Source organism: Sebastes fasciatus, chromosome 2, assembly GCF_043250625.1.
Source record: "Sebastes fasciatus isolate fSebFas1 chromosome 2, fSebFas1.pri, whole genome shotgun sequence".
In the NCBI taxonomy this organism is placed as follows: Eukaryota; Metazoa; Chordata; class Actinopteri; order Perciformes; family Sebastidae; genus Sebastes; species Sebastes fasciatus.
The window spans coordinates 1,739,997-1,763,582 of record NC_133796.1 but is presented as its reverse complement, the minus strand read 5'-3'; the positions used below and the strand labels follow the sequence as shown (position 1 = coordinate 1,763,582).

At 40.5% G+C, this 23,586-nt stretch overlaps 3 protein-coding genes across 12 annotated transcripts in view; 2 read left to right on the top strand and 1 right to left on the bottom strand.

Annotated features, from left to right (window-relative positions):
* The first annotated feature begins 1,442 nt into the window (after positions 1-1,442).
* LOC141781737 (ras association domain-containing protein 7-like) lies at positions 1,443-11,926 on the top strand. 2 transcript variants are annotated; one of them, XM_074657545.1, is made up of 5 exons: positions 1,443-1,708; positions 7,694-7,815; positions 9,124-9,747; positions 9,820-10,088; positions 11,062-11,926. In XM_074657545.1, the coding sequence occupies exons 2-5, from the start codon at positions 7,713-7,715 to the stop codon at positions 11,074-11,076; spliced, it is 1,011 nt and encodes a 336-aa protein (XP_074513646.1). In that variant the 5' UTR covers positions 1,443-1,708; positions 7,694-7,712; the 3' UTR covers positions 11,077-11,926. The 2 variants fall into 2 exon arrangements, with proteins under 2 accessions (XP_074513646.1, XP_074513638.1); XM_074657537.1 differs by having other exon boundaries at positions 11,057-11,926.
* A 5,261-nt stretch (positions 11,927-17,187) lies between these two features.
* Positions 17,188-19,290, top strand: LOC141781769 (retinal cone rhodopsin-sensitive cGMP 3',5'-cyclic phosphodiesterase subunit gamma-like). Its single transcript, XM_074657590.1, has 4 exons — positions 17,188-17,344; positions 17,430-17,541; positions 18,508-18,542; positions 18,620-19,290. The coding sequence occupies exons 2-4, from the start codon at positions 17,432-17,434 to the stop codon at positions 18,694-18,696; spliced, it is 222 nt and encodes a 73-aa protein (XP_074513691.1). The 5' UTR covers positions 17,188-17,344; positions 17,430-17,431; the 3' UTR covers positions 18,697-19,290.
* Positions 19,291-20,593: 1,303 nt separating this feature from the next.
* LOC141781492 (uncharacterized) overlaps positions 20,594-23,586 on the bottom strand; it is a 49,380-nt gene continuing 46,387 nt past the window's right edge. For all 9 annotated transcript variants that reach the window (XM_074657278.1, XM_074657307.1, XM_074657298.1 and 6 more), the window contains one exon: positions 20,594-23,558. In XM_074657278.1, coding sequence (XP_074513379.1) covers positions 23,400-23,558 — 159 coding nt within the window. In that variant the 3' untranslated portion in view covers positions 20,594-23,399. The remainder of the gene's footprint in view (positions 23,559-23,586) is intronic.

Genomic DNA, 23,586 nt, shown 5'->3' with positions numbered 1-23,586 from the left:
AAACACGGTTAGATTTACACTGTATCCAATCAGGAGGAAATATAACTGTATGAGTGGTATAGGGGAGGGGGGATTTTTATATGCACGAATACTGCATCTCTTTAAAATACAATGGAGGTGAATGGAATTACATTTGTGGTGCTCACATCATTGAAAAATTACACTTTTAAAAATGTCTCATGTCTTCCTAGAAAGTCCCCAGTTACTCTGGACAATCCACATGACCGTATGAACAGCTAACAGTGAATCCAAGAAAGAAGTGCAGTGATACGATTATGTAATTCAGCTGTCTGCCACCTGTGGGCGCAAGAAATCAGAGACTACAATCACATGAATGTGTCAGATCCCACAGCAGGGAATCACTGGCAGATTTGATCACTTGTTTTAAACAAATACAACTTTTAGTTCTCATAAACTTACAAAAAATGACCTGATAAGATGCTGCTGTACTAAATACTGTATGGGACATAAAGTCTGCACGAGCACACCACTCACTTTTCACTTGAGAAAACAACCACAAGGGGGCGCTCAATGCATATGAAGTCCACCATGAACAGAGGTCAGAAGCACTCAGATTTTAGAATTACTCCACAAAAAGTTAATTAAAACAAACACATTTGCATAACACAATAAAACAGGAATATCTTAGCAATACTTCCCATTCCTGTTTGGATTTTTTCAGATCAAATCCTAATTAAAATACAGCGATATGGTTTAATTCTCCTATATGACAGACATGACTCCATCCATTCAACTAACACAGCTAGTGAGCATCGTTTAGCTACACCGCTACAAAAGCTAGCTTCTAAAGGATATTCTTATAAGGTTCACACCAGACACTGTATATAGGAAGTGGACGTAGTCACCATGACGTCACCAATTGGTTTATGGACTACAGCCATCGCCAACTTGGTTTTTGACCGTCACCTTCTTGGTTTTTGGTCTAGTATACTGTAAAATACATCGCTTTAACTGTTTCATACTACTGAGGAACGTAGCATGCAGGATGTACTGTATACTGTATACTGTATACTGTATACTGCATTCATCAGTAGTACTGTATGTAGTCGGAGGTTTCTCGTCTTGGCTGCTGTAATGAAACGGGGCTGAGGAGAACCAGCTGAGCAGAGTTGTTAATCCTCAGCACACACAGATACAAACATGAGCTCATCAGTTGCAGAGAGGAATGCTGCAGATTTGAAGAAGGAACAGCCACTCCTCTGAGGTTTTATCTTATATCTGTAGGAGGAGGAGCCTGGTTTCAGCGTCACAGTGACATCACCGTTTAGAGGGACAGACGCAGTAGTGGAAGAAGTGCTCACACTTTTCACTAAAGTAGAACGTAGCTGTATCATAGAGGGAAATATATTACAAGTAAAGAACGTAATATTTTATGATCTTACTCTAAAAGTAAAAGTCAGTGAATTCAGCACAAAACATAAACATATGAGGAGTAAAACATTTTCCTCTGAATGGTGAAAGTGGCAGAAAGCCAAAAACTGTACTCAGGTAAATGTTCTTAATTACCTCCCAACACTTCAGAGCGACATCACTTTTCATGCAGCGCTTCCAGAAAGGCTGCATTCCACAGCTTCACTCCTCCTCCTCCTCTTCCTCCTCCTCTTCCTCCTCCTCCTCCAGCCTGAACACACAACAGTGAGAAAGAGCAGTGACCATCAATGAACCTGAGGGCCGCTTGAACTAACAGGTGAGTGTGATAAATGACCCGCTAACCTGGTTGGACTCCCGTTAATTACTGTCTCTGTAAATAATCTGAATGAGTCGGTTCATTGAGAGAAAGAGGAAAAAGGGTTTTATTATTGATTTTTGTTTCTAATGTGAAGCAGCAGTTGACTTGTTTATTATGGGTCTATTAATCTAAACTGTTTAAATCTAGCATGTATCTCATGTCATGCTAGCTTGTCGTGAAGGAGGTTAAATAACGCTCCAAACTTGGGTTACATTTTGGAGAGGAAAAACTGCCATGTCCATTTCCAAAGGGGTCCCTTGACCTCTGACCTCCAGATCAGTGAATGTAAATGGGTTCTATGGGTACCCACGAGTCTCCCCTTTACAGACATGCCCACTTTATGATCATCACATGCAGTTTGGGGCAAAAAACATGCAGTTTTTTGAATGCAGTACAAACAGAGACTACTTTTTAAATTTGACCTCACTGTATAAAATGACCTCTGGTGACCTCTAGGATAATCACAGCCTCATGAAACTTTACAGCCACAAACTAGAGACCTAGAGCATTCAGAGGATGGATGGATCAAACTAGAGACCTAGAGCATTCAGAGGATGGATGGATCAGACTAGAGACCTAGAGCATTCAGAGGATGGATAGATCAGACTAGAGACCTAGAGCATTCACAGGATTCCTAGCTAGATTGATCATAAGGGGGTTTCTGAGCAGTTTAAACAACACAAGTTCTGCCGAAAAATGATAATTCTTGTACAAATTCTCCAAAATGTAAATAGTTTTTGATCCTAAATCACAGCATGGCTTTTTCTCTGGTGTTCCTCAAGGTCTTGGTGTCTTAATGTGGTATTTTGGAGGGATTATTGATAATTTTTTATCAATTCTCCAGTGGTAATGAATGGTTAAATTTAGCACCAAATCTGTGTAACAAATGGTATCAACCCAAAAAACTGCTGCAACAACTTATGAGACATGATAGAGCATGGGAATGACCATCAGATACTTCTATCATCATGCTCTAAACCCTTATACACTTTCACTATTTAATTAAATTAATTAATGTTATGTCTGATTAATGACTTGAACAACTTGACCCACAGTGCTGAGCAGCATCTCAAATTAATCTTCAGGTTCCAGCTTTCAGATGATGTACACCACTTCTATGTGACATCTACTGCTGACCTGCTATCTCCCCCTAAACACCCCCTGGACCTCCTAAAGAAGACTAAAACGGGTCTATGTGGGTCTCAGAGGGTTAAAAAGATTCCACAAACAGCTCAAGACAAGCCAGATACAAACCCACTTGCTATTTTGAGTGCGTTCACACTGAGAAGTACGGCAAAATGCACTCTAAAGTACCTGGATGTTGTACTCAACTACTGAACGTGTGCAACGCTGGACACTTCTAGAAAGGGGGGAGCCGACAACCTATTTCAAACCTGTGAAAAATGGCGGGCGAGGAAGCTGCAGCGGTTGTGATTATTTTAACGGCGAACATACTTTGTGTGATGATTTCTTGAAGACAGACGTGGGGCATTCAATCTTGTTTACTCTTAATTTGATATTTAAGCATTATTTTAGACCTTTTCTAATGAAAGTTTTACATTTTTATATTCTGAAATGTATTGTAGTATTTGAGGTGTCATAAAGCAGCACTGTTTTAGCTTTTAGGGGAAGTTATTTGAAATGTTGATGATGTTTATCAGACAAGAAAGGAGCAGAATCCCCTTAAAGATCATTTTTCATTTAAGAAAAGTTTTGAATGTACTTGTATCTGATCAAAGAGGAGTGAAATTCCTGATTATCTATATAAAGAATATACTTCTTATTGTAGTGATAGTTTCCCAGGTTTCGAGGACTTGTAGTTTCTATTGATTATTTCCTGACGGTGCTACTGAGAGAGATGTTGAACAGTGATAGTTAGTAAACAGAGAGAGGAGGTATGTGTAGGCGGAGTCGGAGTCCTCCAGGAATGTCGGCGCGTTCGGCCACATTCCTGCCCTCGGAAAACCTGTATGTGTCTCCTCCTGCAGACACTGTGAAACCACACGGACTCAAACCTTCACACACTTCACCGTCCAACACCGGTTTCCTCATCCGCAAAATATAAACTTACCTCAACTGATCACTCTGTTAGAAAATCATCTGATTTATCAAGTATTGAATCCTCTTATCAACATGGGAGTGGACAAATCTGCTGCTTTATGTAAATCTATGTATATATTTATTATTGTTAATCAATTAACAATACAAATCAATGACAGATATTGATCCAGAAACCCTCACAGGTACTGCATTTAGTATAAAACAATATGCTCACATCATAACATGGCAAACTCAAGGATGTGGCGGCGTGGATACGACCTGCACCCTCACATGTTAAATCCAGCGTGGTAAACACTACACATCCAGTAAAGGATGGAAACACTTTGGGTTTCACACATTGACAGGAAAAGCAGAGCTAGACATCACGGCTAAAGCTGCATGCTAACTTCTAAAAAAGGCCGAAATATGTCCGAAAATAAGTCAAAACAAAGGCTGAGAAAAGTCAGTAAAAAAAGTCCCGAAAAAAGGCCAAAATATGTCTGTATAAAAGTCTGAAACATGCCGAAAAAAAAGTCTGAAAAAGTTAACAGGTAACATTATGGTATAGTGGTAACGTTATGGTATGGAGGTAACGTTATGGTATGGAGGTAACGTTATGGTATGGAGGTAACGTTATGGTATGGAGGTAACGTTATGGTATGGAGGTAACGTTATGGTATGGTGGTAACGTTATGGTATGAAGGTAACGTTATGGTATGGTGGTAACGTTATGGTATGGAGGTAACGTTATGGTATGGTGGTAACGTTATGGTATGGAGGTAACGTTATGGTATGGAGGTAACGTTATGGTATGGAGGTAACGTTATGGTATGGAGGTAACGTTATGGTATGGAGGTAACGTTATGGTATGGTGGTAACGTTATGGTATGAAGGTAACGTTATGGTATGGTGGTAACGTTATGGTATGGAGGTAACGTTATGGTATGGTGGTAACGTTATGGTATGGAGGTAACGTTATGGTATGGAGGTAACGTTATGGTATGGTGGTAACGTTATGGTATGGAGGTAACGTTATGGTATGGAGGTAACGTTATGGTATGGCGGTAACGTTATGGTATGGAGGTGACGTTATGGTATGGAGGTAACGTTATGGTATGGAGGTAACGTTATGGTATGGAGGTGACGTTATGGTATGGAGGTAACGTTATGGTATGGAGGTAACGTTATGGTATGGAGGTAACGTTATGGTATGGAGGTAACGTTATGGTATGGCGGTAACGTTATGGTATGGCGGTAACGTTATGGTATGGAGGTAACGTTATGGTATGGCGGTAACGTTATGGTATGGCGGTAACGTTATGGTATGGAGGTAACGTTATGGTATGGCGGTAACGTTATGGTATGGAGGTAACGTTATGGTATGGTGGTAACGTTATGGTATGGCGGTAACGTTATGGTATGGAGGTAACGTTATGGTATGGCGGTAACGTTATGGTATGGTGGTAACGTTATGGTATGGCGGTAACGTTATGGTATGGAGGTAACGTTATGGTATGGCGGTAACGTTATGGTATGGAGGTAACGTTATGGTATGGTGGTAACGTTATGGTATGGCGGTAACGTGGCGGTGGAGCCGGCCGTCGCTCTCGTCTCCGTGGTCAAATGGGCCGACGCTACGACTGTAGAGCACCCAGATACTGACGTTTGTGTTCTCTGCATTGAAACGGCCCCGATGGAGCTGACCATGGATGGATAAAGAGAACGGAGCTGACGGAGAGCTAGAGACCACCTTGGAGAAGTTAGAGGAAGTAGACACGTGGGACGACGTCCGCTTTTCAAAATAAGGTTTTAACAAAGGGAACTGTAGATACTAAAATACATCTATGGAAATCAAATTGATGGATTATATTCACCAGAAGTATAAAACATTATCAATTAAAAAGAGAATCCCACTAATCTGTGAGGGAAACGTCTTTATTCTTTGATTTCTGGGTTGCTGGATAATCAATAATTCCTGCCAATGATCCTGATATATTTGACTTCAGGACGTCTCTGACTACATACATACTGAAAATCAAACATTTTTACTGGATTCATTTAGAGATTTAACAAAGTAAAAGTCCCTAGAAGTGGATGATTCATCTTTTCCCCTTCATGGTCTAGTGTTAAAAAAGTTAACAACAATCACATTACATATCGAATCGGCAGCCAAGTATCGACAAATAGATAAATAAATGTAATATGTGCTGCATGCTGAGAAGTCTGCTAATGAACTACTGACGTCTCACATGTTTAGTTTAGTCAAAGTTTGGTTAGTCACTGAGTAATTATCAGTCAGCTGACTGAAACTGACTGAGTTAATAATTAGAGTTTGGTTTTAACAGCATGCTGTTTTTTTGTTTGAACAGTGCATGGTCTCCATCTATCCCCAGTTCATGACCTTATCTAAAGTTGAGAGTAATCAGTAACTCTTGCCGTCACATTCTGTAAATGTTATGTAGTGTATGTTGTCTTTAAGCATGAGAGAAACGACTTACCACAGTGTGAAGTCAGAACTGGTCTCTCCAGATCATCTGTCCTGCTTCTGTAAACAGGAGGAGGTCCTGTAGAGAAAACAGATTTGTTGATGAGTCTTTTTGTCTCACAGTTAATACTGGATGTTTTGTTGTTGTGGTATTTTTGTGTGTGCTTTTCTTGTGGAATTCAGTGTGTGAAGAAATCCCTCAACATGTGTGTTGCGTGTTGGTTCGCCCATCTCTACACTGACACCGTGAGAGAGTGATATCTAATACTCGTCTTCACTCTCCGGCTTTCATGCATCACCCAGGAGGAAGGTTACAGTACTGTACGGTACTTTGTTATTGTCATCTATAGTGGTTATTTGCATAAAAACACACAATTTAAATGATTGTAATTATTTAAATATTTGCTTTGATTAAAAAAAGTCTTGGTAAGTTGTTATGAAGTTCAACAGGTCATAATTCTCTCTCTAATATCTATTTTATATTGATGTGAAAACATCTCCTTCAAACAACTGGATGTATTCAAGTTTCTCACCAAAAACTACATTTTACGAGATTTCATTTGAACACATCATATTAATGTTGTCATTAACCTTCACCCAATAGTCATTTTTACTGAGCAGAGCGTGAACATCTCATAATAATAACTCATGGCTGATTCTTTGGCATCTCATGCCTCTCTGACCATCGATTCCTCTTATTGATGTTTTCCCACAGTTACGCTGCACAATGACGCATACGCACGCTGTATCGTGTTTCACTTTGTTTTGGACTGCAGACACGGTGAAGAGAAAAAAAAGCTCTCAACAGCGTGGCGCTACTAAACCCGAGGGGGCGTATCCTATTTCTCCTGATAAAGCGACACTGTATTTATTCTAGTAGGCCTACCATGTAACCATGTAGGCATACCAAGTAAAATGTTGAGGCCCACTTTACTCAAGTTTTTCCATTTTATGCAACGGTTAAATTATACTGCAATTAATTTCAGAGAGAAATATTGAAATATATGTTTTACTGCACTACAGTTTTTTTCCCATAATAATTTATTGGAAATAACCCTCAACCATTGCCGATGCAAAAAGGATAACAAAAGGACAACATTCAATTTAAAAAAAAGAAGAAAAAAGAGGATAAACAAATCAAACTAAAATAAATAATAATAAATAAAAAACACATTGACAGTAGTATTTACTCTAGTAGGCCTACCATAGCTAAGTAACATGTTGAGGCCTACGTTACTCAAGTGTTCCCATTTTATGCAACTGTTACTTATGTTACTAATACTCCGTCGTATTGAACAGATACAAAATGTGTGAATAAATTGTGATTAACTATTTCAGTGGATTGACAGCCCTAGTTGTTAGTTATGTAGACCTCGGTTACAGGTAGTTTACTGATGTGTCCGTGTGTCTCCGTGCAGGTGGGGCTGCAGGTGAGTGATGGAGCTGAAGGTGTGGGTGGAGGGCGTGGTCAGAGTGGTGTGTGGCCTATCACTGAACACTTCCTGCCAGGATGTCGTCATAGCTCTCGCACAATCAATTGGTAAGTCTCTCAATTTTCATTCACATTGAATCCTAATAAACACATTTTTAGTAATGAACCTTTTGTTATCATAAATCTTTCAATTACTGTTATGAATTTTACTTTTTCGACACTGCCATGTTTCGCTCACACAATTTACGAAATCCAAGGCCAAAGCCTTGTCCAAAGCCAAATCCAAAGCCAAATCCAAAGCCTCCTCAGAGGCGGAGGATTTGGCCGTTTTGGACATTATATTTCCTAGAACACCCCCTCAACACTGTAATGCACAATTATAACAATTGCACTTTTTATTTTAAGACAAACTGTGCTATCAGAATACGTAAGCTGCAGTGATGTCTCATGAATATATAAATAATTAAAATTACCATAAAGGCAAGAGAAAAAATAAAACAGAAATTAAATCTCACAGAAATGCATTCAAACCACAGAGAGAACAATAAGGAACAAGGTTTTGGGCTTTTGAAAAATGTTCTCCTAAGTCTGGGAATCAGGGGGGTACATTTTATTGTTACTCCCTCCATCCCGGACGAGCCCCCAATTGTTACAAAAAATTTTTTTTTATCATTATAACAAACATACATCAAAAGATATGTAAATTTTTTTACAGAGAAGTCTTGGCGTTTTCTGTCCGTTTTTCTACAAAAAGTTAGCTGACAGAAGACTTTCATTCTTGAATACTTTTATGAAGTCTCTTAAGAACACTGTTGTTCCACGCTGGATCACAAACCATCTGAAAGGAATACGATCGATCCCGACGCAGGTGATGACAAAGCAGCTGCAAGTTAAAGTTAGTCTCTACACTAAAAAGAATAACTGAAGTACTTTTCTGTCGCATACGACAGCGTGGACCCCGACGGGGTTAACGTAGGTGCCTTCCTCTGTGTGCGTCAAACAGGAGAGCAAACAGGTTTTTGACCGCAGTGAAAATGTTGTTTTTGAAAGGCTAAACACCAACAAATATGGATTGAATCAGAATATTTTGTTAGATAAAAACCTGTTGTGATTTTTAGAAATTATTACATCTATCATTTTCATTAAATGTTGACTTTTGGACGCTCTGGAGTTATTGGAAATGTTTGGATCACAGGAGTCAGAAACAATTCTACGCAGCCAATTCTACTAGTAGTATAATACCAAAAATATTAGTGTAGACTGATCTTTATCTGATACTGTGCACAAATTCCGGGTTTAAACAGAATGTGGCCTGGTCCTGGAGGTCCAGGTTACCATTTCTCATCCAATACTCTTTTTACTGGTTGTAGTGTAGCGTGCTGCTGTTAAATGTTAACCCTTCGGTGTTCTCCACAGGTCAGACGGGTCGGTACGTTCTCATCTTGAAGCTACGAGGGACGGAGAGACAGCTCGTAGCTGATGACCGTCCTCTTGAGCATCTGGCTCAGCTGGGACAGCTGGCTGCAGACGTCCAGTTCATCCTGCGGAGGACCGGTCCCAGCCTCAGCAATGGTCAGGTCACGCCCGCTAGAGACGAACGTTTTCCCCCGCCCGGACCACCAGAACCGGAGCCCCTCAAACGCAGTGAGCCACACAAGGCTCTCACCTTCAGTCTGGGTCCCTCAACACATCACAAGAGGACTAAACCGAACCGGGCCTCCCCAGAACCCAGAGCTTCCCCCGTCTCTTTCCTGGAGCCTCTCGACCCTGTGAAGGCGATCCGCTCCTCTTCCTCTTCCTCCTCCAAAGAGGAGGCGTTCAGGCAGATTCTGCAGCAACAGAGGAGGCTACAGGACCTGGAGGTCCAGCTTCAAGCTCTGGAGACTGAGGTGTGGGAGCGGGAGAGGTCACCTGGTCCCAGTCTGGTTCCTGAGGGGGAACTGGAGGAACTGGAGCAGCGTCTGAGGCAGAACGAGGCGGATCTGCTGCACAGAGAGCGGTGGGAGGAAGAGTTACAGACAGAGGTGGACAGAGAACACGGTACGTCTTCACATCTGCTCACATTTCCTCCAACATGTCTCAAACTAGATATCTAACCACTGTCATCAACAGATATGCACCGACGCCTGCAGCAGATACAGTCATCGATAGATGAAGGCAGTTATCAGATGGAGGAGCTGCGAGCCCGTTCTGCACATCTGGAGCAGGACATCCGCCTCAGAGCCCACAGACGGAGCTCCGGGTCGGGCCAGCGGGAGGAGGAGGAGGCCCTGAGGCCTCTGAAACAGGAGCTCCTCCATCGCCTGCAGCAGGCAGAACATCTGGATAAAACCCTGTCAGAGACACAGAGGGGTCTACAGACGGCGGAGGAGAAGCTGCAGGTAGGACTCCTCCTTCATCTGTTAACTTCATTTTACTAACTAACCCCGATCTCGACCGACTATACGGTGTTTCAGAGGCTGCAGCAGGTTCAGTGTTAGAGCTGAAGATACAGACATCATATATAACTAGAAAACCTGAGAAATCCACTGGTATGAAATGTTAGTTAGTTGGGAAGAAGACGTAGTTTCCAAACGAGCCGCCATGTTGGTTCCGGTTTGAAAGCTGGGAGGAGCAGCCCACGAGGGAAAGAGTTTGTCCAATCAGGTGTCTAGTGACAGCCCAACAAGAGTTCAATTATGCCGGGAAACGGCGTCCCCTCCCAATATAAAACGCCCTTGCGGACACGAAGCATTAGCTGAAATTTGAATGAATCTCACTGAAAACATCTCAGCCATCCTTCATCTTCAGGCAACTTCCCAAAAACACATGACAGAGACGCAAAAGCAAAAGTCTAACAAATACTACATATAGTATATAAAAATGTTATAATGTGTGCAACAATAAACTGTTAATAGTTTATTTACTTATGTAATCAGAATGTAATTGCTATCGTCTCTTATCAGCTGTGATACAATATAATACAAAATATATGTAAAATTTATAAATTAATGATTTCATATTACACAAACTAATCATAAAATAACAGAAATTACAGCATTACTAATAATTAGTTAACATTATTCATTTTCATTTCATTGTTAACACTTAAATTACTATTAACTAAGTTTAATTAACTATCAATTTACCATTTATAAATGATGGTTATTATAAAGTGTTAGCAAAAAATGGGAATTTGGGAAATATCAGAAATACAGCAGCTGGCAGGCTGAGCTCCTGCAGGGGAGTGAGAGACAAAATAAACACACTTGCGCTGTAACTTATAAGCCGTGGGCTGACATGTTTGCATTGATATCAGATGTATTCAACGTAAAGTTGTTGGTGATATAATGTTCCCTGCCTCATCTAGGGCAGATGGGAGATGGTTGAGGAGCTGAATAAGGAGCTGAGACAGTGTAAGCTGCAGCAGTTTATCCAGCAGACCGGCAGTCCACACGCAGACCAGATAAACCTACCCGGCACTGAGGTTTACCTCAGCAACGCCGGCATAATGGAGTAGGAGCAGCCGAGTCGCCGTACGTCAGCAGATTACCAGGTGTACAACGAGTTCCTCTCCTTCAGTGAAACTAGTACCATCCATCCATTATCTGTCAGCGTTGACAGAGGCGATCCCAGCTGACGTTGGGCGAAGGCGGGGTACGCCCTGGACAGGACGCCAGGCAATTTAGAGTCAACAATGAACCTTACCTGCATGTCTTTGGACTGTGGGAGAAAACCCACGCTGACACGGGGAGAACAAGCCGGGTTTGAACCCTCTCGCTGTGAGGCGGCGGTGCCAACCACTGCAAAGTAGCACCACTGTGTTAAAATACTAAATTTCGTCCTGCTTTCTTGTTTTTAGTGGACCTGAGCTGCCCCCGTCCCTCTGGAACTCTGAATACTCCCCAAACACATCAGAGACGGCACCAACCTGTCCACACTTTTAACGTGTGATTAATGTTCTCATTTATGATCATTTAAACTGTCTAAAGTGTCTTTGAGTTTCATGAAAAGCACGCATTATTACTATTAGGGCTGTCAAAGTTAACACGATAATAACGCAAATGCGTTTCAACGCCACTAATTTCTGAGCAGTTTTAAAGCTAGAGTGAAGAGACTGGTATCATACGAAACTAGAAAACCTAAGTCTGAAAGAAGTCCAAAAAAAAAGTCAGAAAATGTCCCAAAAACAATGTCCGAAAACAACGTCTAAAAAATGTTTTAAAAAAAAGTCGGAAAATGTATGAAAAAAAGGCAGAAGAAAAGTCCAATACTGGTATCATAGTAAACTATAAAACCTAATGAATCCACTGGTACCAACCATTGTCATGAAGGAGGTTAAATAACGCTCCAAACTTACACTAAATGTTGTCGAGGAAAAACTGTCATGTCCATTTTCAATGGGGTCCCTTGACCTCTGACCTCCAGATCAGTGAATGTAAATGGGTTCTATGGGTACCCACGAGTCTCCCCTTTACAGACATGCCCACTTTATGATCATCACATGCAGTTTGGGGCAAGTCATAGTGAAGTCAGCACACTGACACACTGACAGCTGTTGTTGCCTGTTGGGCTGCAGTTTGCCATGTTATGATTGGAGCATATTGTTTTATGCTAAATGCAGTACCTGTGAGGGTTTCTGGACAATATCTGTCATTGATCTGTGTTGTTAATTGATTTCCAATAATAAATATATACATACATTTACATAAAGCAGCATATTTGAGTATTAAATACTTGACAAATCTCCCTTTAAGGTAAATTTTGAGCATAAAAAATGTGCAATTAATTTCCAATTAATCGCAATGAACTATTCTATTCAATTGCCAGCCCTATTTATTATTATTATTAGTAGTAGTAGTAAATGTACGCAGGTATCAAAAGAAAAAGTACTGACAGTGAAGAAGAGAAGAGTTTAGTTTCACTGTAAAAGTTGTTCCTCCAGTTTTGGGGATTTTCATCCTTTCAGATCAGATAAAGAACGAATGTGAAAGAAAGAAAGAAAGAAAGAAAGAAAGAAAGAAAGAAAGAAAGAAAGAATATAAGCTCAAACAAACAGAAACAATGATGAATGATGAAACTAACACGGATGCAGGACGTCATGGACTGAATTAAAGTATGTTCTCTGATAATAACCTCTAATGTCCGTCCACACCCTACTCTCTCTCTGTGTGTGTGTGTGTGTGTGTGTGTGTGTGTGTGTGTGCGCGCGTGTGCGTGTGCGCGTGCGCGTGTGCGTGTGCGTGTGTGTATAAGCCAATCATTGCCAGTTTCTTTGTAAAAAATAAAAAAGAAGATTAAAATGAATGTTTGTATTTTTACTTGTTAATATTTCCTATAAAGTCTTTATTGTATTCATCTGGTTTGTGTTGTTGTTGTTTGAAAACAGTGCACATAAAGCAGTTTATCGTTGCTCCATCGGAGGGCGCTACAGCTTCATCCATCCATGATGAGATCTCACATCTACTGCACACATCCCTCCAAGCCTGAGCAGTGCATCTACTTATTATAATATAATAATAGTATTATAACAGACAGCTTTATCTACACCAGAGCTTCAGAGGTACATCAGACTGTTTTATTCCTCTAAAGTCCCAGGTGACGTCTGACCAACCGTCCAAAACATAAAGATATTTAATGTGCTATCAATCAAGACAAAAAATGGTTGAATGATTTCTAAAATTATTTTAATGATTAGGCCTTTTGACTATCTGCCGATTGACTAATTGTTTCAGATTTACAAATGATCATTTTCAGTATCAACAACAATTACACCGTCAGCCCACGGCTTAAAAGTTACAGCGCAAGTTTTTTTTTTTTGTCTCTCACTCCCCTGCAGGAGCTCAGCCTGCCAGCTGCTGTATTTCGTCCGGCGCGACTTGCCACCTCTGGAAACTCTCTAGAATCTTTTAAACTAACCGTTGTCGACCTAAAATAAAGAGAGATTCATCAACATGGATTATTTCTCTCATAAAATGTTTTCAGAAACACATTTCGGTGAACTATTTTTGTGATATAAGAAGAGAAGAAAATTTCCAAATGAGCCGCCATGTTTGTTCTGGTTTGAAAGCTGGGAGCAGCAGCCCACGAGGGAAAGTGTTCGACCAATCAGGTGTCTAGTGGCAGCCCATTAAGCGTCCAATTATGTTGGGAAGCGGCGCATCCCCTTGCGATAAAAAACGCCCCTGTGGACGCGAACCGTAAACCAGATTTTGAAAGTATCTCACTGAAAGCATCTGAGAGACTGAGCACTGCTGGACTGCTGGAGGTCGAGTCCACCTGAGACCACATGGTTGTCATCGTTAACTATCCAACCACCTCAATGAGTGCACGGGCAGAGAGTGCGCACGTAGACAGGCAGGTCCAATCATTTCGGGACGAATCACGATAATTACAGTCCTCCGACAGCCGCAGGTACCAGAGATTTGGCTGCACCGCAGAGGACGCAAAAATCTAACAGATACTTAATGTAGTATATAAAATGTTATAATGTGTGCAACAATAAACTGTTAATAAATAGTTTACTTATGTAATCAGAATGTAATTGTTATTGTCTCTTATCAGCTATGATACAATATAATAAAAAATAAATATAAAATTGATAAATGAATTATATCAAATTACACGGAATTTGGGAAATATCAGAAATTTAGCAGCTGGCAGGCTGAGCTCCTGCAGGGGAGTGAGAGACAACATAAAACAAACTTGCGCTGTAACTTCTAAGCCGTGAGCTGACGGTGTGTTGTTGTTAGCGGTGGTGTTAAAGACCACACCAGCATCATAATGTACACTTGTGCTGCGTAACGTGCTGCAGTTCACCAGAGAATTAGTTATCTAGATGTTGACATTAGCAGAAGTGATTTGAAGTGATTTGATTGGCTGTATGGAAACAAATTCAGGGGGGCACCATCAAAAAACTGTAAAATATTAACTTCTCCCTTTTGGTCCATCCCATATTTGGGATGCTAATATGGCACCACCGAGGCTGTTTCCTGTCTGTAAGTCTGTTGTGTTTGTGTTTGTGTTACATTGACCTTTAAAACAACCAGTTGTCTTCAGCTTAACTACCTAACTTTACTCTAACTTTGTACAACGCCTAACAATAACCTAACCTATGAACCCCGACCCGACCGGTACAGGACTAGTGAAAATAAAACATAATTGAACTCATTACATGAGCAGACGTGTTGACGGTGTGACACAGCATGAACTCATTATGTAGCGCTGAACTCGTTCCAGATCCAGTTACAGTCGTGGGGTTTAAGTAACCGAGCGATGTACTGTATATGCGGATTGAAGATTACATCACCCCTCATACTTCAGGTCGTCAGGTGTAATCCAATCTAAACACTCCAAATATACTGCTGTCGGTCATGTTGTCATGCCTCCACTGACCTGAGCTGGAACAGAAAGTCAACACACGGCTGCTTTTACCCCAAAAACTGTATGCTAGACGAGGCTTTAGCCTTTAAACCAGCTCTTAAAGCACTGGACAAAAAAACTAACGCGTACCACTATTACAATATTATCGAACATTACAACTTTTTTTGTTTCTCTTCTGTTTGTTAACTTTATAAGATACTGCAGGTTTAAACTATTTATTATATCAGCTCATAATAAAGTCAGACAAACAGGATCATCAACGAGGGGAGATGGGAAATATAAAATATTGATCCACAACATTTACTCAAACTGATTTTTCAGTTCCAGCAACTAAACAGTGGACTGATCTCGCCTCCAGATACTAGAGTAATATGTTATCTCAACAGGAATCTCTGCCCCAAAAAAGTCTGAAAAAAGTCCAAAAATTTCTTAATAAAAGTCTGAAAATTTCCAAAAAATGTTCTAAAATGTATGAAAAAGAAGCCTGAAAATGTTCTAAATCTTTTGGAAAAAAAGTTTGAAAAAATGTCCAATTTTTTTTCGAAAAAAGTCAGAAAATATCCCCAAAAAATCTGAAAATTGTCTGGGAAAAAAAGCCTTAAAAAAGTCTGAAAAAAGGTCTGAACAATGCTCAAAAAATGTCAAAAAAAAGTCTGAAAGAAATTCAAAAACTGTGCTAAAATTGTCTGAAAAAAATGGTCCAAACATTGCTGAATAATAGTCAAAATCTTTTGGGGAAAAAAGTCAGAAAAAGGCCAAAGAAATTGTCTGAAAAAAAATTAAAAGTATGAAAAATGTAAAAAAAAAAAAAAAAAAAAGGCAGAAAAAAGTCTGAAAAATTTCCAAAAATGTTCGAAAAGTCAGAAAATATCCCCAAAAAAATCAGAACATTTTCTGAAAAACCTTAAAAAAGTCCAAAAATATCTAAAAAAAGTCCGAAAAATTCTCAAAAAAAGTCAGAAAAATGTCCAAAAGAGTCTGAAAAATTTCCAAAAAAAGTTCTTAAATTGTGTAGAAAAAAGCCTGAAAAGACCGAAGAAATGCTCGAAAAAAGTCAGAAAAATGTCAATTTTTTTTTTAAAAACTATTCTAAAATTGTCTGAAAAAGGCGTGAAAAAGGAAAAAAAAAAAAGGTCCAAACATGTCTGAATAATAGTCAAAAATTGATTTCGAAAAAAGTCAGAAAAAAGGCCAAAAAAAATCAGAAAATTGTCTGAAAAAAAATTAAAAGTCTGAAAAATGTTTCAATTTTTGTTTTTTTAAAAAGTCCAACAAATGTCCTCCAAAGAAATCCAAAAAAAATACGAAAACATAACAAAAAAATCCCCCAAAAATGTCTGAAAAAAGTCAGAAATTGTGTTTGTGGAGCTTTTCAACTCCAAACAGGCCGATAATCACAGGTTCCTGTTATTTTAATAATGAACATTAGTGTTGTGATATTTAAACAAGGAAATAAAAGCCTCTCGTCTACAGACCGGTCTCTAGAGAGCTCCAGACAGCTCTGAGCGGTCTGTGAGCGTCAGGTAGTACTACTATTATAGTATGAGGTTGTTCTACTAGTATAGTATGAGGTTGTTCTACTAGTATAGTATGAGGTTGTACTTCTAGTAGTGTATGAGGTTTGGAATACAGCGTACTGTATGTGTGTCGTCTCTGTGCCATGTGAGCTCTAATCTACAGCGCATGCTGATCTAATTGCTTGAAATCTAATCTGATGTGATGTTATCCAGTTTAATCCAATCAACTGTGATCTAATCTGTACTACTGAGCAGCACATTCACAAAGTTCCAGCTGGCAACGCTTTTCTAAATGTCGCCTTCTAAAAAATGACATCATAAAACGGAGAAACAAGTCGTTTTTCAGCTTCCTTCATCGTCTCTGTTATTATAGATATTAACCACCTTATTGTTCCGTCTTTACTTCACACGTATGAACAGTTTCTTCTGGTTTCCTTTGGCTGCATTAATAAACATGACTGAGCTCACGATGACCCACAATGCTTCATGTCTTACCAGCCGACAGGTACGTGTTGCAGCACAGGTACGGGCTGTTCTCAGGGTCCTGAGATTATCCCTAAACTCCATTAACGGCTTTGTGTCTGACCGGAGGGCTGCTATATAAACGCCGACACCGAGGAGGGGGGACAGAGAGAGAGACTGCAAAAAGAAAGAGAACCTTCTCTTTGTTTTGCACTTCTTTCATCGCTCAGCTCTTCCTCACTGCTCCTCTTCTTCGCCGACGCCAACGCCTCAACGCCCAGCAGACCGACACGCAGGTGAGACTCTGTCTTTTAAATATGTTGCTGTGAAGAGTTCTTTCTGTTCCTTTTCTCCTCCCATGACTCTTTGCTGTTTTGCTAGAAATGAACGCAGGAGCAGCAGCACCCGGAGGCTCCAAGGCCAGCCCCCCCAAGTTCAAGCAGAAGCTGTCCAGGCAGTTCAAGAGCAAAGCTCCCAAAGCTGGACAGAAGGGGTGAGTCCACAGACGGAGACACAGCAGCCGAGGGTTCATTAAACCTGCAGGATAACAGAGCATCTGCCTGCCTGCTGGAGGACGAGTCCACCAGAGACCACATTGTTTTCATTGTTAACTATCCGACCACCTCAATGATCAGGTGGACAGGCAGGTCCAATCATTTCGGGACGAATCACGATAATTACAGTCCTCCGACAGCCGCAGGTACCAGAGTTCTGACTGGACCGCGGAGGACCAGCCCTACAAACGCTAAAGTCTAACAAATACTTAATATAGTATATACAAATGTTATAATGTGTGCAACAATAAACTGTTAATAGTTTATTCATGTAATCAGAATGTAATTGTTATCGTCTCTTATCAGCTATGATACAATATAATAAAACATTTTATAAATTAATTATATCATTTAACACAAACTAATGATAAAATAATAATAATAATAATTCCAGCATTACTAATAATTAGTAAAAAATATTAATTTTCTTTTCTTTTTTTGATAACACTAAAATTACTAGTTTAATTAAATATAAATTTACCATTTATAAGTGATGGTTATTATAAAGTGTTAGCAAAAAACTGAATTTGGGAAATATCAGAAATGTAGCAGCTTGCAGGCTGAGCCCCTGCAGGGGAGTGAGAGACAAAATCAAACAAACCTGCGCTGTAACTTGTAAGCCGTGAGCTGACGGTGTGTTGTTGTTAGCGGTGGTGTTAAAGAGCAGATTTCTTTATGTTAACGTGCTGCAGTTCACCAGCTAATTAGTTATCTAGACGTTGACATTAGCAGCGCAGTGAATGTTAGTTTGGAGGTCCAACAAGCTGAAGTTACTACGTTAGCTAAGAAGGAGACTTTAGCAGGAAAGGGATGAGCAGCAGAGGTGAGTCCACAGAGGAAGGGACAACACCACAGAGAGTTCATTAAACCTGTAGGATATAACACAGCGTCTGTCCTCTCCTCAGATTCGATGACGTCCCGGGGATGGAGGGCCTTGGAGGTAAATATCAGTAACTGAGAAGCGACCAATGACTGAAGGTTTAAGACCCGTTTAACTGACCGTTTCCTCTCCTGCAGACGTCGAGGTCATCTGCCCCTGGGAGGCGTTCGGCGACATGGAGCTGAGTGATCTGGCCCAGTTCGGCATCGTCTAGAACCTCCATGCCAGACGGTTTATTCCTGGTGGGCTGCGATCCAGCAGCTTCTCGTTGAGTTCTCCCCCCCGTCGCCGGGCGTGGAGACGAGCCTGGATGGGTACCATTTAAGGACAACTGATGAGTGGAGAGGGATTTCTCCCCTTCGATAAGAGGAGGAAGAAGCTCTTGGACGGCAGCCCCCCCGAGAATGAGTCTTCTTCTGTCTTGGGCCGACACACCTCACCACCACCGGGAAGTTTTAGCATCTCTCTGAGCTCTATATCTATACTCTTATATGTCTTCTGAATGAGGCTTCAGGGCGTCTCTGTTGTGGCCTCGGCGTCTTGTGACGCCCGGCTGATGTGTAAAAGTGTCGCTCACTGTACCGCTGCCGGGGTTAAAGGGATGATGGGAGAACTGGGAACCATCACATCCTAACATCTTAACAATGAAAACCCTGAAGTCCATGTAATCTATCTATCTATCTATCTATCTATCCATCCATCTATCTATCTATCCATCCATCCATCTATATGTATCTATCCATCAAGTAGAGCCGTGTTCTGTGTGGTTAACGCTGTATATCTTATTATAAAAGAGTTTATGATCATTCTCATGCTCCCTGTTTGTGTTCATGCAGTAAAACGGTCGTGTTGTAAATAACCAACATGATTGTTAGTATCGCTTCTGGAAGACGCAGGTAGACAGGCAGGGAGACGGGCAGGTAGACGGGCAGGTAGACAGACAGGTAGACAGGTAGACAGGCAGGGAGACGGGCAGGTAGACGGGCAGGTAGACAGGCAGGTTGACGGGCAGGTAGACAGGTAGACGGGCAGGTAGACAGGCAGGCAGACAGGCAGGTGGACGGTGCTGACACATGTATGGTGACAGCTCCCTCATTTGCATAATGAGGTAGGAATGTATAAAGAAAGAAATAAGTTTGAGGAAATAAATAAGGGGTGAAATTCAAAGGGAAAATCTGGCAGAAATAAATAAATAAAAAAAAAAAATGAATGCATAAATACATACATTTAAAAAAAAAATTATTAAAAAATAAGTGTGAAAATAAATCAATAAAAAAATTAATACAAATAAATACATGAATAAATAAAAGGGCAAATTAAACAGAAGAGTATCTAATTAAGGGAATTAATACAAAGATAAATAAAGAATAAATAAATAAATAAATGCATAAATACATACATTTAAAATAAATATAAATTCATTAAAAAATAAGTGCAATAATAGATAAATAAATTGAAAATAGACAAAAATAAATGAATAAATAATGAATAAATACATTTAAAAATGTATAGAAAATAAACACATAAATAAATAAAAGGGGTAATTAAACATAAGAGTAAATAAATAAGGGAATTAATACAAAGATAAATAAAGAATGAATAACTAAATGCATAAATAAATACATATTTCAAAATAAATAAATAATAAACAAATTAATTAATTTAAAAAGAGAATAAAAATAAATAAAAAGAATTAAACAGAAACGTATATAAATAAGGGAATTAATACAAAGGTAAATAAATAAATGCATAAATACATACATTTAAAAAATATGAAATAAATGAAAAAATTGCAAAAATTAGTAAATACAAATAAATGCAAAAACAAATAAATAAATAAAAATAAATAACTTAAATAAATAAAAAAGTAAATTACACAAGAGTAAATAAATAAGGGAATAAATACAAAGATAAATAATAAATAGAGACACAAATGAAAACAGAAATATAAATTTATGTTACATTTGATCAATTAATTAATGATTATTTATTTCTCCGTTTAATGACATTTATTGAGTCATTTATTTATTTATCCATTTATTTTTTATGTTGATTTATTTTTTCCTCCATAACAACAGTTGAGAGTGACCGTTAGTGAGACACACATCATACAGAGTTCACGAAGCTTTATTAAAGGCCGATCTGACACCGTATTGCACCGCGTTGAGCCCGTAAAGGCCGACAGCATCACTATCTCTCAAAAATAGAGGCAGCAGAGAAAATATGCTGAACATTTTTCAGTAGTTTACCTTTTTTTTTTTTTCATAAATAGATTCAGTTTTGTCCATCAATCAATCAGTCACACCTCTATATGTACACATCATTAATCAGGACCACGGAGCCGTTAACACGCCAGGAATCATCTTTAGTCTGTTTACTAACTGATCGCTGGCCTGTTCACGGACCGCCTCTCCGTCTCTCCGTCTCTCATCAGTCACATATTCAGACTCGAAACCATCAAGAAGAAATGTACAGTCATCAAACATCAGGCATATATACACAGATACTGTACAGCATACTGTCTGAGGATGCACACATAAATACAATAAATACACACAGTATGGGTTTTTAACGGCGTACCGTGATACCGGAGTAGAATTTAAGGATATATATATACTGTATATATATCTATATCTATATCTATATAGATATATATGTATAGAAACCATCGTCTCCCACGTGAGAGCACGTATTCAAACTGCGGCGCTGAGGATTTAAAGGCAGTTTAAAGGGAGCCGAACACATGAGGAGCTTCAGTGCATAGTTTTAACTCAGCATCACGATTATGTGCACGGTACGAAACCAGGCAGGCAAACAGAAAGAAAGAAAGAAAGAAAGAAAGAAAGAAAGAAAGAAAGAAAGAAAGATAGAAAGATAGAAAGAAAGATAGAAAGAAAGATAGAAAGCAGCAGCAGCAGCTGGTGGTGCAGATATTTGTGACGTGACAGCGATGATGACATTCAACAACAACATTAATACGGTGTAGTGTTAAAGATGGATATGGCTTTCTGCACCTCCTCAGGCTTCTACATCGGAGCCCTTTCCTTCCTCAGCCGGAGGATTAGTGTCAAATGATTAAACTTTCTTTTCTACAAATGCTTCTTCTCTCGCTTCTTAACAAAGACGGAGAGAATCATACTTTAAGGCTTCATTTACCGAGAAACCAAACACGGAGTTCAGTCTCAACCAACAGATGAATAGAAATGAGACACTTCCATCTGAAATACAGCAAAAGACTAGAACCTTTACCATCTTTGCTGCTGCTGGGATCCGTCTGATCCGTCTGTAGAGGGATCCGTCTGTAGAGGGATCCGTCTGTAGAGGGATCCGTCTGTAGAGGGATCCGTCTGATCCGTCTGTAGAGGGATCCGTCAGTAGAGGGATCCGTCTGTAGAGGGATCCGTCTGTAGAGGGATCCGTCAGTAGAGCGCTGCAGGGATGACGTATTTCTGTAGTCCAACCAGGAAGTGATCATCTCCCTGGTTCCCTCCACAAAAAGCCAATGAGATTGTTCCAATTGGGTTTTGGATTATTGCAGAAACTATCTCCTGCTACGTGTCCACAGGGGCGTTTTATATCACGAGGCCTCTCTTCGCAGCATTGGACGCTTGACGGGCCGCCACTAGACGCCTGATTGGTCCAACTCTTTCCCTCCGTGGGCTGCTGCTGCTCCCAGCTTTAAAACCGGGACCAACATGGCGGCTCGTTTTTCTTCTCTTATAAAATAGTTCAACGAAATGTGAAAACATTTAATGAGAGAATTAATCCTGAAGTTGATGAATCTGTCTTTATTTCACATCGACAACGGTTACTTTAAAGGTTCAGAGAGGCGTCGAGTTTTGCATAAAATTTTTGATTTGCATAAAATAGCCAAGAACTAAATTGTATGCAAACTAGCAGCAGCCGACGTGACGCCCCGTCTCCTGAATGGGAAGCGCTGTGGACAAGAACCATGACATGTTTTGTTCAGCAAGATAATCTCCACAGTAGGCTTGTCGCGGTAGTCGATGTCACGCGGTGGTCGGGCACACACCGATGACATGACGTACCCACCGCCCCGCCGCCGTCCTTTTATACAGAAAGAAAACCCATTCAGTTCATTTGGGCGTATCGGCGGCGCGTTATCAATAGATAGTCGGACGACGGAAGCTACAAACTGAAAGTGAAAGTGTAGCAGGAGTCAGGATGAGAGAGAGTTCACAGATAAGACGACGGCGGAGGATTTGGTGACGAAGCGAAAAGCAAAAATGGCAATATTTCAGATTTAAACGATGATATCAGGGAACCGTAACGTTAATGAGGTAATCGCCGTGAGGAGGACGGAGCGGTCTCAGCTGGGTGGAAACCTGCAGCCCTGCAACGAAAGCTCGATCGGAGAGGCCAGACACATCGCCACCCGACGGTAAAGATCAGAGTCAGCGCTCTGCACATGTTGACCGCCATCTTTTCTGTGTTGTCACGGGTTTATTAACCGGTGGGTAAATGTCCTCATGGTCACGTCCCTAGTTTACGATGGATTCAGTAAGATAACCTCCACTAATGAACGCCACTTTATGATTTTTGAAGCGTGAATGTGATCAGCAGAAAGTAAGAAGCTAACGTTATAAACAAACTACACCGCGGTCGCATGAGCGTGAGTAGGAGGACGAGACGGCGTGATGGCGTCTAGTAGTCTCATTTAACCACGGACAGATAAGCAGATTTCAGACACCTAACTAAAAACCCATTGACCCCCAGACGAGGGAACAGGAAGTGACATCATGATCACTCATTTCCAGGTTCTAGGACTCATTCCTGCAGCGCTCTATTCAGCAGAATGTGATGTCATCAGATCATTTCCTCTCTGGCGAGGACAGGCGTGAGCTGCCCGCTCCACCACGCTGTGTTTATATAGTTTGAACCCGCGTGACCTCCGGGCTACAGGGCGCCGGAGAGGCACATGAGGACGAGCACGTGTATCGTGAGCAGGTAGGCCAGGAAGAGATATCGAGAGCGGGCGCGGCTCGTCAGCAGCCTGGAGAAGTAGAGGCTCCTCCCTCTGAGCCAGCGTCGCCACGCCGCCACGCCGCCTTTCACCTGGAGGCACAAACAGCACGCCGTCAGG